General features: G+C 35.4%; 1 protein-coding gene across 1 annotated transcript; it reads left to right on the forward strand.

The window, feature by feature from the left end:
• Window positions 1–7884: 7884 nt before the first annotated feature.
• Window positions 7885–12280, forward strand: LOC149023421 (putative glutathione S-transferase DHAR1, cytosolic). Its single transcript, XM_089143957.1, has 6 exons — window positions 7885–8049; window positions 8184–8274; window positions 8403–8546; window positions 8897–9014; window positions 9116–9256; window positions 12061–12280. The coding sequence occupies exons 1-6, from the start codon at window positions 7992–7994 to the stop codon at window positions 12145–12147; spliced, it is 639 nt and encodes a 212-aa protein (XP_089000083.1). The 5' UTR covers window positions 7885–7991; the 3' UTR covers window positions 12148–12280.
• Window positions 12281–13767: the final 1487 nt, after the last annotated feature.

Genomic DNA, 13767 nt, shown 5'->3' on the forward strand with positions numbered 1-13767 from the left:
TGTTGGACTATAGATCTCAGTACAGTAGCAGGCAATATTGCATATCAGGGGTGGATCTCAAAAGATTTAAGAGATCACATGAAGAAAAGATGGACACAGGAGAAAGAGGAGAGGAAAAAAAGAGGAGAAAAAAAAAAACTTTCGAGATCAGTTTGTAGGAGAATCAATTGCCCCAACTAAAGTATCCCTAAATTGACTTTGAATTGTGTTGAGAATCCAACTAACATTGGCATATGTGACAACTTAAGATTTATGGATCCACACTATCAGATTTAAACATGGTGTTCATCCAATGGATTGAATCCTTACTTTATCAAGATATTTCATGGTTTGATATTTGCTTGCCATAAATGCATGTAAGTTCAATTGTGTTTGTCACGATCCCAATTTTTACAGGCTTGGTGGGGCATACATTACAAACATTCAACGGGGGCACATGACAGTTCCTCTCAGTATCAACATGTTTATAGCCACTAAAAACAGTGTTGAACTAAACATTTTCAAGTTTGAAAGCAAATAACCTGTTAGACAATTTGACTCATATACATATGTTTACGGTCCAAAGTCCTATCTTATTGACATTGAGTTTCACCCAGTACTTAGTTAAATACATACAATCTCAAAAGAGATATATACATTCCACAATCCAGTTTAACAAAACATTAGTTGCAAAAGAAATTCTCATCCTTTATTTTAAATTGTACTCTTGGATGCCAGTACCTTTGCCCTTGTCATGTATCTGGGGACTTGTCAACATTTACAATAATGAGCTTTGCGGGCCCAGTAAACAATATAGCCAACCATGTAAGCAAACCAAGTAAATCATCATGTATCCATTATCACATCAAAGTCTTATGACATTATGCATTTCAGCTTTCTTTTTATTTTTCCTTTTATTTTTTTTGTATTAATCCAGATCTAAGCGCTACTTGTAGAGAGGATACCTTCAGTCAAAACCACACAAGTGACATCAGTCTTAGTCTCAGTCTTAGAGGTTTTCATTAAAAGATTCTCTTTTTAGTCTCTTTGGCACAAGGCCAGGTGTTCTCCACAAGAGGTCATCATCGGTCTAATCTATCTTTTTACTTTTCAGTATCACTTCATGCATTTCCATTTGGGTACACAAGGTACCAGGACTTACAGAAGCCACTAATATTTTATTTCTTTCTTTATTCTTATTATTCCTCCCTTTTCTTTTCTCTTTTTACATTCAATTTCAACCTTACATTACTATACCCTGGTTATTTCAGTGTACCTCTTGCATTTCAATTATCACTTAACCTTATTTGAATAAGACTTGACACAATTCATAAAATTATCCATACAATCCTTATCATTTAAATAAGAAAAGATGATAATTCTCAATTTAACAAACATATCATCATTTCAAATTCCTAATTTAAAAGTTCAAGAATACTATCAACATTTCAATTCAAACATTTCAATTAAGTTCTTAAGCTATCATTATATCCCATGCACTTCTGTTCTATTCTCAAAACAGTATATCATGCATTTCCATAAATTGCATAAGTGAATGAATAAGATAGATTTTATATTAACATGTGAATGATATACGTTTACTAAGTAAGACCACCCACTTATAACATAGATTTTATATTAACATGTGAATGATATATGTTTACTAAGTAGGACCACCCACTTATAACATACATAGGTTCAGGGGTGGACCTATGGAGGAGCCGAGGGGGGCCATGGCCCCCCTTGGATTTTTAAATTTTTTATCCAAATGCCCATAATTCCCTTGATTTTTCCACTTTTTTCTCTTCCCATGAGTGAAATGTCCCTATTTGGCCCCCCAGTATTGAGAATAATTTTTAAAGGTAAAATAATGGGTACAAATGTCATTTCTAATTAAAAACTAATTCCTCAATTCCTATTTATTCTCCCCACTCTTCTTTCTCATCTTTTCTTCCCATTTATTCTCTTATGTTTCTATAAACGTGGTTAAAAGAAATTTTTGAAAAAACATCTTATTAGGTATTTAAAAATCAAAATGTCATTTATAATTAGAAACTAATTCTTCAATTCCTATTTATTCTTTTCTATCTCCTATCTCCTCTCTCCTCTTTTTTTCTATTTATTTTCTCTCCTTTCTATAAGTGTGGATTAAGAAAATTTGGAGAAAAAAATCTACTCCACAATTTGGTACTCTTTCTCTTTCTTAATTTATTTATAGTTTCTTTTTTTTTTTTTTTTTTTTGTTATTCTTTTTATTTAATTTTATGTTATATCTTTCTTTATTTCTACAATTTTTGTTATTTGATTTTGTATTGTGAATAAAATGTCTATAGTTAGTAAATAACTAATTGCCATTGGTTTGCATATCTTACCTCAAAAAAAAAAAAAAAAAAAAACTATTGGTTTACATTTCCTACCAAAGAAAATTTTACTTGCATCTAACTTTTTATGGTTGAAATCACGTATATATATATTTTCTATATTATTGCTTTAATTTTACCTATATTTTGTCGAAAAATTTTCATTATCAATAATTTACCTTATTTTTTTCAAATATGTGTGGACCCCACAAAATATGTATGGATCTGTTCTTTAATATAATAAAATAATTTAGAGGTGGGACCTCAAATGAGTCTTATAAGGGCCCATATAATATGTGTGACAAAAAATTATTAGTGTTTTTTAATGGAAAAGTTATCTGGCTTTTATTTTTTTGCCCCCCTCAATATTATATCTTGGGTCCGGCCCTGCATAGGATAGGTTAGTCAATATTTCTTACATGTTCCTATTCCAAATGCACCTCTTGATCTTGAATTAAATAAAGCTCGCCCCTCTCTCCTGTATTATGAATGATTATCAATTATTTTAGATTACCAAAAAAAAGAATAATTATCAATTATTTTCGAATGCATAGGAACCAAGCAGGCTTCTCCTCTCTTTTCTTTCTTTACTCTCTCTGTCTTTGTCCTCTCTACGTTCTCTCTCCTCTTTCTGTTCCGTTTTCTTTCTCTTCTTCTCTCTCAGCTTCAACACACAAAGGAACACCACTTTTTTATTTTCTCTCTCCTCCTCTCTCTCTTTATAAATTCTCCTTTTCTCTTGTCCTTACCATTCTTTTGTACGTTATGTGTTTTCTCTTTCTCTTCTCTCTCCTCCTTAACTTTTTTTTTTTTACGATCTCTGTCCTCTCTTCTCTATTTTCTCTCTATTCTCTCTCCTCTTTTGTTTCTCTTTCCACTCAAAGAGAAACACCTCCGTTTATTCTCTCTTTTAACACCTCACTTTCTCCTTTTCTTTCTCTTCTCTTTATTAAAGTGACACATCACTTTCCTTTAATATTCACGGTAGGTGGGAAGGAGAGACCTAGCTTCAATCATGCACATTTAAGTTAGGTGGGAGGAAGGGACATTGCTTTAGTCATCCACATTTAATGTACATAACTATCATATGGTACATCAAGGTCAGTTAGATAAAAAATCTCGACCAAAATTTTGGATTCAATGGTCCAAAATTTTGCTTGATCGTCATGCGCATTTAATACGCATGACTAAAGCAATTTCGGAGAGGGAGAGCAGGAGGTGACAAATAAAATATTATATATATTATGTTATTATTGCATAGGGTCCAATCTAGATTATAAATATTAATACCTTCGGGTTTATAAAATTATGCTGATCATATATTTGCTTTTAGTTTAGTCTAATTCCATATTTGTGGGAACTACAAACGATGTCGAATCTCGACTCAAAATACTGATTGGAAACCAATTCTAATTAAGCTATCATTTAATACACTCAAACCATTTGATTAAATTGTCAAACAAACCATCTTAACACATGGTCTAACCACCATAATCCTTCAATAATCTTGAGGATTAAAACATTCTAACACAATAATAAAATAATAATATAAAAAGATGAAGGGCATCACAGTGTTCTCCCCTTCGACCCCCCTCTTTTTTTGGTGTTAAAGAAGAATTTATCAGGAAAAGAAGCTAGAGAAGCTTAAAGTTTTCAAAATGTAAAGATTATGATGCCAATAGATTGAAATGTTGGCCATATTGTCTACTTACCAAAGACAAAGCCACTCTCTAGCCATTTAGGTAAAGAAGTGAGTGAAAGCATTTGAACAAAGACAAGATTTATAGATTCAATAGTGAGTGCAAGGTAGTATCAACTCTACTTAAAACTTCCTCCAAACTCAAATAGGCTAGGTAATCACCACCCTAGGCAAGTCTTTTAAGCGAGAACAGATCAGTCTTTTACCCCTTAATTTCTTTGTAAAATTGATGAGGGTTGAACTATCATAGGAGTTTGAAGAAGATGCTAAAATGAAAAGATAAATATTCTGAAAGATGTAAAAATGGTTATTTTATAGAAGAGAAGGAGAGTTCTACCACCACTCATCACCCCCCCCACCCAAAAAAAAAGAGGAGGGGGATAAATCCTAGAAGATGCTAACATAAGCTTAGTAAAGATAAGTGCAAGAAGATGAAGATATAAGCTTAGCATAATTCCTTTATGGAATTTTTTTGAGTATTATTTGTAAGGGCCTGTTTGGTTACATGAGTCTGGAGATTTCAAATATCTAGAAATTTCAAATCTATAGATTTCAAATCTATGGAGTTATAATTTATAAAATTAGATGTTTGGTTGTGGAATGAAATTTGTGGATTCATCCTAAAACACTATTTGATCGACGTGATTTTTGTGAATGTGCAAATGTATAGCTTTATTGATATCTCTGGATTTCACCCCTTACCCATAAATCTACAGATTCACGTTTTTAGTGTAAAAAGGTGAATCTCTAAATTTCATGAATTTATAGATTTTTACAACCAAACGGGTATAATTCTCAGATTCGTGAATCCAGAGATTTGAAATCTCTGGATTCATGTAACCAAACAGCCCTAAGAAAATTTTCTTTTTCTTGGTTGGAAATGATAGCTTTATATTAAAAGAAAGGGGATAAGCTTAACTATTTCATAGTGTAAAAAAAACACAGATTGTTAAAATAAACACTATGAAATAACTTGGCTCACATATGACAATTGCAAATAAGAAGAATTTTTCTACTATGTAGAAAAAAGACAGAAGAAGATCACACAATTAATTGCTAAGAATGACGTTATTGGAAAATGCCATGTCAGCATTACCACATCAGCCTCTATTAGTTTTGATGATAACAAACATGAATTCCAATGCCCACATTAAAGTTGTGATTATTCAGTTCATTACAAAAGCAAGTGGACAAAATCCAACTCATTGGATCAAACTCACCGGATGCTTAAGCCCAAGTCAAGTAAATTTAGACAAGGAACCAAAGTCAAGATGAGCATCAAGATCAAAACACAAAAAGATGTGAAAATCAAGTCAAGTTCAAGACTTATAGAATTCAGAATATAGGACACCTCCACATGCACTTATACAAAATTGTATTTAATTATACACATATCATGTCATTAGATTGACTTAGGACATATTAGGAAGGTGTATGAGGCTTAGAGTTGGATAGAAATCCCTAAAAACCTCTTAAGTCCCTGAATTCCCACTTTGCCACTTTGCTTTTGCGCTGCAGATGGACGTTAGTTTGGAACCAGCGGCTGTTTGTTTGGTCACAGAAGCCCGGGCGAATTTTTTGTTTGGTACAACTTAACCCCAACAGCTATATTTTTTATACGGATCTTCAATTGATTCAGACAGACCTCAGTTTGGACTGAAATTTTACAAACTTTCTATCCATTGGGAGGTTGAACCCACAACCTCTTCACTAAGAAGTATTGGTTTCAACCACTAGAACAACTCTGCGTTGGCCCATTTGAGAGTCTCTATCATGCCTATTGAATATTTACTACCTCACTATTCTCAAACTGTCAAATTGGTAAACAAACATTGATTACTTGCCTTACAACTTCACTCAACTTTAAATGACATTTCAAAGTTGTTAAACAAGCTCATTGGAGTAAAGCTTGGAGTGATTGAAGGTTATTGACACTTCATCAGTGGTGAATCTTTTCCTGAGCTTCATTCATCATTGCATCATAATCACACTAGGGGTAAAGTGTCATACTCCTTGTTAGGTAATATTTTTCAATTATTCAAATTGTATTGTTGTTCAATTCTAGTCTAGGTTATTAAAATTAGTAAAGGGTGTTATTGTCCTACTTAGAACAAATATTGTAAAGGGTGTTCTTGCCCTATTGAACATAGATTGTAAAAGGTTTAATCTCTATCCATTGTATTAAAAGAGAATCACTAATGGAATATTTTCTTGAAGCCAAGAGAAGAATAGATGTAGACTTGCAAAGTTAAACCACTATAAAATACTTATCTTATGGATTGATTGCATTACTTTATCATCATTGAAATTTATAATTTATCTTGTATTTGCAATTAAATTGAAAAATTAGATAAATCCACTAGTTGCAACCTATTCACTCCCTTCTAAGTTGTTTTAATAGACGTTACAAAAACTCTCACCCAAAACCCTAATAAAAAAGCTCAAATCTTTGAATAATGTGGTAGGTAAACATAATATACATATATATATAGATTATAGTATGGTAAATGGGTCAACCCATGGGGTTAGGTCATACGGTGCCACAGGGCTTCGCCTCCACACCCATTCCATACATTTCTACAAACAAGTCATTCAGATTGTCCTCCAAAATATGTCGATGTCGGTCCATCTTTCAAACCGGGTACAATAATTTGGGTCAAAACATAATAGAGCTATTACATTATATTATTAGGGAGAGTGGATCTTGTAACCTATTCACTAAAAAATATCGATCATTGCCAACTGAGCAAACATTTGGTGATATATTAACTATTAAAATTTATCTATGCAATCATTAACCACAAGTAGAACATATGAATGTCACAAGAATTATCAGAATAATTGGGGTCATTGAACTCCATTTTGTGTGGTGGAATACCAACTTCACATCCGGATCAACTTTGAACATCAATGTCCCCCATTTGTATTGCTCAGCTTTTTCTTTTGCAAAAGCTAAAAGGTGTAAGAAAAAGAGTGAATGGATCTTTCTTGGTTTATTGCACCAAAAAAAAATCTTTCTTGGTTTTTAGTTTTTTATTTGAACATTTTATTAAGATATATATGATAGAAAGAAAGATGGAAGAATTCAGAAGTAGAAATTTGAAGAAGAGAATAGAAATAAATAGATAGTACATAGATGGAAAGATAAGAAAAATTCTATAGAAAATATCATCAACAGCAAAAAAAAGTAAAATTATAAACATTCATTTTCATCAACACCGTCCTAACCAACAAAGAGAAAGTTTCATTTTTTTTTAGTGTAGGATCATCTCCTCTGGGACACTCTGTGCTCTCCCAACAACCTTATAACCACACATTATGTGGGGGTCCACGACTAAAAAATAATAAAATATATAAAAAAAACTTCTACTTAATTCGTTGGGCTCTTGTAATTCGTGGTCAATAACCGTTGAGAGAGCACAAAGTACTCCCAGTCAATAGAGACAATCCCAACTGTCATTTTTTGCCATTCACTTTGGTTGTTTTACATTTGATTAAATAGATCCGGAAAGATTATCTCTGAAGAATTTATTGGGAGGTATTAAGGAAACCTAATAACTAATTTTATTATTTACAAAAAATAAGATGACCATGTAAACTATGATTCTTTCTTTCATACCTTAAGTGACATTAAGTGGTGTTAATTTTACCACTAGAAGAGCCTGCGTTCGCTGTGCCATGACATCTACGAATAAGTTGATAACGAACGGGTGATTAATTAATTAATTAATTATATTAAACGATTTTCAAATACCAAATCAGGAAAAAGATTCCAATCCAAGTGCAAACTCTTAATCTGGTCATGGAGACTATATTGCTTTCTAACAGGGAGGGGCCGAAGATTCCAGAGCTCCTCGAATAATTAACACTTCAAAAGGGGAACGCTTGCATAATTGCATTGCTGTCTCTCTCTAACACACAAACACTCTCTCTCCGGCGAATTCGTCTGCGAAATGGCCTTGGAAATCTGTTGTAAGGCTGCTGTTGGTGCTCCCGATGTTCTTGGAGACTGTAAGCTTTCTTCTTCCTTCTCTTATGAGCTTGATCTCCTTGTTCTTCTCAATGTATATTCTTGTGGAATGTTTCTTCGATTAATCATGTTACTTACCGTTGGTGGTGGTGGTGGTGGTGGTGATGAAAGACAGGCCCTTTTACCCAAAGGGTTCTTCTGTCTCTGGAGGAGAAGAAAATTCCGTATGAGATGCGTTTGATCGATGTTAGCAACAAGCCTCAGTGGTACGTGATCCATTGTTCTCGTCTGCTACTTTTCGCATGCACAGGGAAACACATTTTTCCCAGTTCTGAAGACATTTGTATACGGTGTTGGTGTTGTTGCCTTTTTCTTAATATTTTCGATTGATTAGGTTCTTGGAGGCTAACCCAGAAGGAAAAGTGCCGGTGGTCAAATTTGAAGATAAATGGATCCCCGACTCCGATGTCATCACCCAGCTTTTGGAGGAAAAATTCCCCGATACACCTCTCGCTCCTCCACCGGAAGTCGCCTCTGTGTAAATTTCTCTCTCTCTCTCTCTCTCTCTCTCTCTCTCTCTCTCTCTCTCTCTCTCTCTCTCGTTCCACCGGGATATTATTTTAGACTATGTTTATTCGGACTTTTAGTTTCCCGAAGCTGAGCAGTACTCTTCTGGTGGGTGTGAGTGAACTACCCTGTTCCCATTATTTAGATTTCAAGAATTTGGTGAACTTCAAGTGTCAGAGTCGAGGTCTAGCAGAAATGCGACCAAAAGCTCTTCAGGGCAATCCATAAAGCCCTCGTTTGGTTCTGTTTCAATTTTCAGTGTTTTATTGGCACAACCGCATAGCATGGTGGTAATTACTCTTTCGTCATTTGGGTTTGCAGGGGTTCGAAAATCTTCCCTTGTTTTGTCAAGTTTTTGAAGAGCAAGGATCCCAGTGATGGCACCGAACAGGATTTGCTGAACGCGCTGACTGAGTTGGAGGAGCATCTCAAAGCCCATGTAATTCTTCACGCTATTTCTTCCATGTTTCTGCCTTTTGGTTTTCGAGCATCTGTCTCTGGTTCTCTGGATTTTTGTCTTAAGAGATCTAACTATTGTAGGGGCCGTATGTTCATGGGGAAAAAGTTACTGCTGTTGATGTAAGCTTGGCACCCAAACTCTACCATATGGAGATTGCTCTTGGTCATTTCAAAGGGTGGAGTATCCCTGAACACTTCACTCATGTTAGAAACTATATGAAGGTATGCAGAAATTTGCATTTATTATTGCTTCTTAACTTATCTTGGCTTTTGTAGAATTGTGGCTAATGATACTGTCTAGGATGGAACTAAGGCTGTTCTGATGGCAAATCATGAAAACCTTATGTTTTTGCTGCTTTCCTGTATGGTTTGTTAATTGGAAATGGTAAGAGTATCCTTGGTAGACTGTTCAGCAAATTGAAAGTTCATGCAAAGGACTTGCTTTTGATGTAGTTGACTTAGACAGTTAGCAAACCCAACTGCCATCCAATCCTGTGAAAATACTCATGCATTTCTAGTTATAAAATGAGAAGGGAATAAAATATTAAAGCATCTTACCAGATTCTGGAGATTGGATTCTGGGCAGAGTTTATTCTCTCTCTCTCTCGGAGGAACTTGGAAGTCTCCCAGAAAGTCAATGTGAACCCTCCTGTTGTCTTTAGAAAGACTATGTTGTACTGAGGTTTAAGTTAATTCAACATAATTTGATTACTGTGACTTTTTTTATTATCTGGATTGGATGATAGATTTACAGCTACATAAATCTATGTAAGTTACCACTGCCTTTTTTAAAATTATGCCCAATTGCTTATATGAGGGATGAGTGCGTGGTTGTGGTGTAATGGAAACATGAACATATATGATTTGTTGATCCTGGCCATAAAATTACTCCAAATGCATGAGTCCAAGCATCAGTCTTGAGTTGGTTTCCAACAGTTTCTGAATGTATGGCATAGCTAGAACGGGTACTTCCCCTTCAATCCTAGAATCTTCCTTTTTGAGAGACAGTAATGAAAATTTAGCCATTATCCATTGAAGTAGTACCAGCTGTGAAGGCACGGTTTCTTTCTGTGGCAGGGAAGGCCGTTGACCTGAAACGGCTGCTTGATTTAGTCTTGATAATGTGCTCACTCCATCAAAGTGGGCATGTTTTCTCATGCTAGTGGCGTACACTCAGCCCAGACAATACTTGTGAGATGGAGGAACTGTTTTACCAAGTTTGCGTCACTTGTCAGCTGCTACGGGTGAAATTGAAACCCGGAGAACTTAAATAAGGATAACAGATTTGATCGGTCAATGTTGAGTTTTTTCATCTGGCTTTGAAAAAGAACTTGTCCGTCGTTGACTACCTCTATATCCCATCAGCTTTGAGTGCTACATCTTTATAATGGAAAGTGTGGCATGTTTTTTGTGGTGTCACTTCCTGGAATTTTGATGCTTTAACTGCAGCTCTTCGGTTGGTTGGTTAATGTGTAATCATTGGATTTCCACCTTTCTCTGAATCCCCTGGGTTAGTCTATATCTGTACTTAGCTTTACCTGTGTCTCAATGATTCCTTGCCCCAGTAATTTAGATTACAATCAGTTAGCGCAAAAGCGTATCTTACTAAAGGTATGTTGAATTAATGCTAGTGATTGATCACATAGCTGGGGCGCATAGCACTGGAAGCCTGTGTCTTCCCTTAGACTTGATTCATCTTGTCAACTATATGTTACTCTCTTCTATTTGCTAGGGTATGTTTCTTTTCCTTCTTTCATTCTCTATGCCTCATACAGTAAAGAGCTCTACCTACCATCCATTCACCCATCTTGGATTTGTATTGACACTTAGGGTTTTGTGACTTCTGCATTTTGGTCATATAAATGGGTGATGGATCACTCAGCATTTAAACAAACAGGTAAATTGCCGTGACTGAACAGTTTTTTGGAGCTAAGAGTATGCCATGGAGTGTATTAAATGCAAAATACTTGAAATGGAACTCATTGATGGCTGTAAGACTACTATTATTGAATCTTGGATTTCCACCTTACTGAAGCAGCAATGCTGTTGTACAGTTGGCATGTGGTCTCCTTAGCAGGAATAATACTTTCTTTCTGTTCATCATACTGATATCGGTAGCCATTGCAAGATATGAGAACCAACCTTAGTCTTTGATTTTCTTGAGCAAAGCTATTTTTTAGTAGTCTTGTCTTTCCCCATCTAATTAGAATCTTTATGGGCCACATTCATTGGTATGATTGATTGATTCTTTAGTAGGATGGTTGACAATAAAAAACATAATTGTTTTTACAACATCTTTTATGTATTTTTGTTGACATGACAATTTAATGAAATTCTTTGGCAGTATTTAAAAAAAACAATACAATTTATAGTTGAGGAATAGATTGAAGTATATGATGTCAGGATCACCATGTGCAGCTCAGTCATATGACAGCTGACATTCAATTTTGGACGTAGGCAGGATGGTTAAAATTAGGATATTATCTGGTAAATACTTATATAGAGAGACACAATTAGGGTACACCCTGGTAAATAGTTATCTGAAGTGTGAGATGTTGGTGAGGGCTTGTGATATGCAGACATATTTGATTTCCTGGTTGACTTTTGATAACATGAGTATCATCTCAAATTTCTGAATTCCCTTTATTTATTCCTATTAATTCCTCAGCTCATTCAGTTTATCCCAATTAAATGGGTTCATCTGATCAGCTCTATTCAAATCCATACTTATAACAAGGCTGAAATGTCTCGTCTCTCCCTCCTCCCATACCATTTAAGGTTTACATCTTATTTCCTTGGTTCTATCAAACTGAAATAAATGACTCATATGTATTGCAACATTTAGAGGCCTTTTCTGTACATCTGAGTGCCGTCTCATATGACTTCCTCACTGCCTATGATGTATTCTCTTTCCGCTTAAATAGCTCCGACTTATTTATCCTCTATATGATGAAGTTTTAAGGAAAAAATGTATGAAAGCCTGCCTTGATTTGTTTGTTGACAATGATATTTATGATCATTTGCAGTTGCTTTTCTCCCGGGAGTCATTTCAGAAAACCAAGGCTGCAAAGGAACATGTAATTGCAGGATGGGCGCCCAAGGTTAATGCATGAAGGTTGTCATTGGTGGCATAACTGATAGTTTCAGAAGAGATGAGAAGTGTTTTAACTTTTCTTCTCATAGTGTACCCAGATTTATTCGCTATGACTCCTGCTATTAGTAGAAATAATTATCTGCTTATCCTTAGTTGCATCTCTAGTCTCCTGGAGAATATATGCTCGTTATGTGGTTACATGACAGGTTCTTATTTGATTTTTCTACGGTCATGTCACCTTTGCATTTGTTCACCAAATTGATATCTCCTTTGTATTTGAATTGTAAGAGATACCTGGGCAACGGTTATTCCTATACCCAGGGCATCTGGGTGACCTGGAACTGTTGTAGTATCCTTGATGGGAGCAGCAAAAGTGTCATTGGGAATACAGAGTTTGGATAGTAATCATGCCGAAAGCAAGACCTGAGCCCCATATTTGAGGGTTAGAAATCATGCTTCATTGAAGGCTTTCAAGATGAACAAACTCAGAGATTTAGCGTCCATGGCCAAATTGTCGTGGCCGGTGATGGTAGAAGATCGAGGATCCCTTGTCATCAAAAAAATTGGGAGGCTGTTCAGGGTGGGCAGAGGGGGCAAGTGTGCTTTTCAACAGCATCCTGCTGTGAGATACCTGGAAATTATATGATTTCATTAATCAATTTTGTAAGCAATAGCATAGAGGATGTCAGATTTGGTGCAACGCCCTTGAACAGAAACTGAATCCTGGTTAACCAAATAATCCAACACATCAAAGAATACATTGAATGTACCACATCTAGTTGATCAGAGGCTCTATATTTGTCCTCAGAAAATTCCAACCAATCTTTCATTGAAGTGCCTCTAAACTCCCTTGTTTCCTACCTCAAGGGAGAAGCCTTCCAGCAAGCTTTGGCATGTTCTAAATGAAACAAAGTATGTACAACTGATTCCACATCTGAGAAACATAAAAAGAACACGAGGGAGATAGACAAGCATTCCTATCAAACAAGGCCTTATTTGTAGAATAGCTTCATATGAAGCTCTCCAAATGAAAGACTTTCTCTTGGGCAAGCAATTCATTCTCCAAACCTTTTTCCAGGATGATGAAGATGATGTGGAAGCGAGATGTGGATGAGGAAGATGTGCCCTGAACCTGATCACTACATATAACAATATAATAGGCAGATTTTACACTAAGACCCCTTTCTGCACCCACTCATCTTGGGTAGTATTGGAAAGTCAAGGCAAGGTCTGGATGGATAAACCAGGGGAAAGAGTGAATTAATTAGAGGTCTATTCCATTTCATTCTGGGCCAATCAATTAGGCCTGAATGGATTACTGCATTCAAAATCTGCCCAGAAGATATTTTTTAACATTCGAATATAAATGAAGATGCCAAAGAACTCTCACCAAACAGAAAAATTGAAATGAAGGGAAGAAAAAGGGAAGAAAAATATGCAAGAGATATAACCATAGGTTTGGTCAACACACACACCCAAAAATCAATGTGTGCAAACAGCAAAGAAGAGAAGGCTTCCAGCAAGCTTTGGCATGTTCCCAATGAAACAAAATGTGTAAAACAGATTTCACATCTCAAGAACATAAAAAGAACAGAAGGGAGATGGACAAGCATTCCTATCAAACAAGGCCTTAATTTGT

The sequence above is a fragment of the Hakea prostrata genome, chromosome 2 (genome assembly GCF_041222555.1).
Source record: "Hakea prostrata isolate BN-2017 chromosome 2, UWA_Hpros_2, whole genome shotgun sequence".
Lineage (NCBI taxonomy): Eukaryota > Viridiplantae > Streptophyta > Magnoliopsida > Proteales > Proteaceae > Hakea > Hakea prostrata.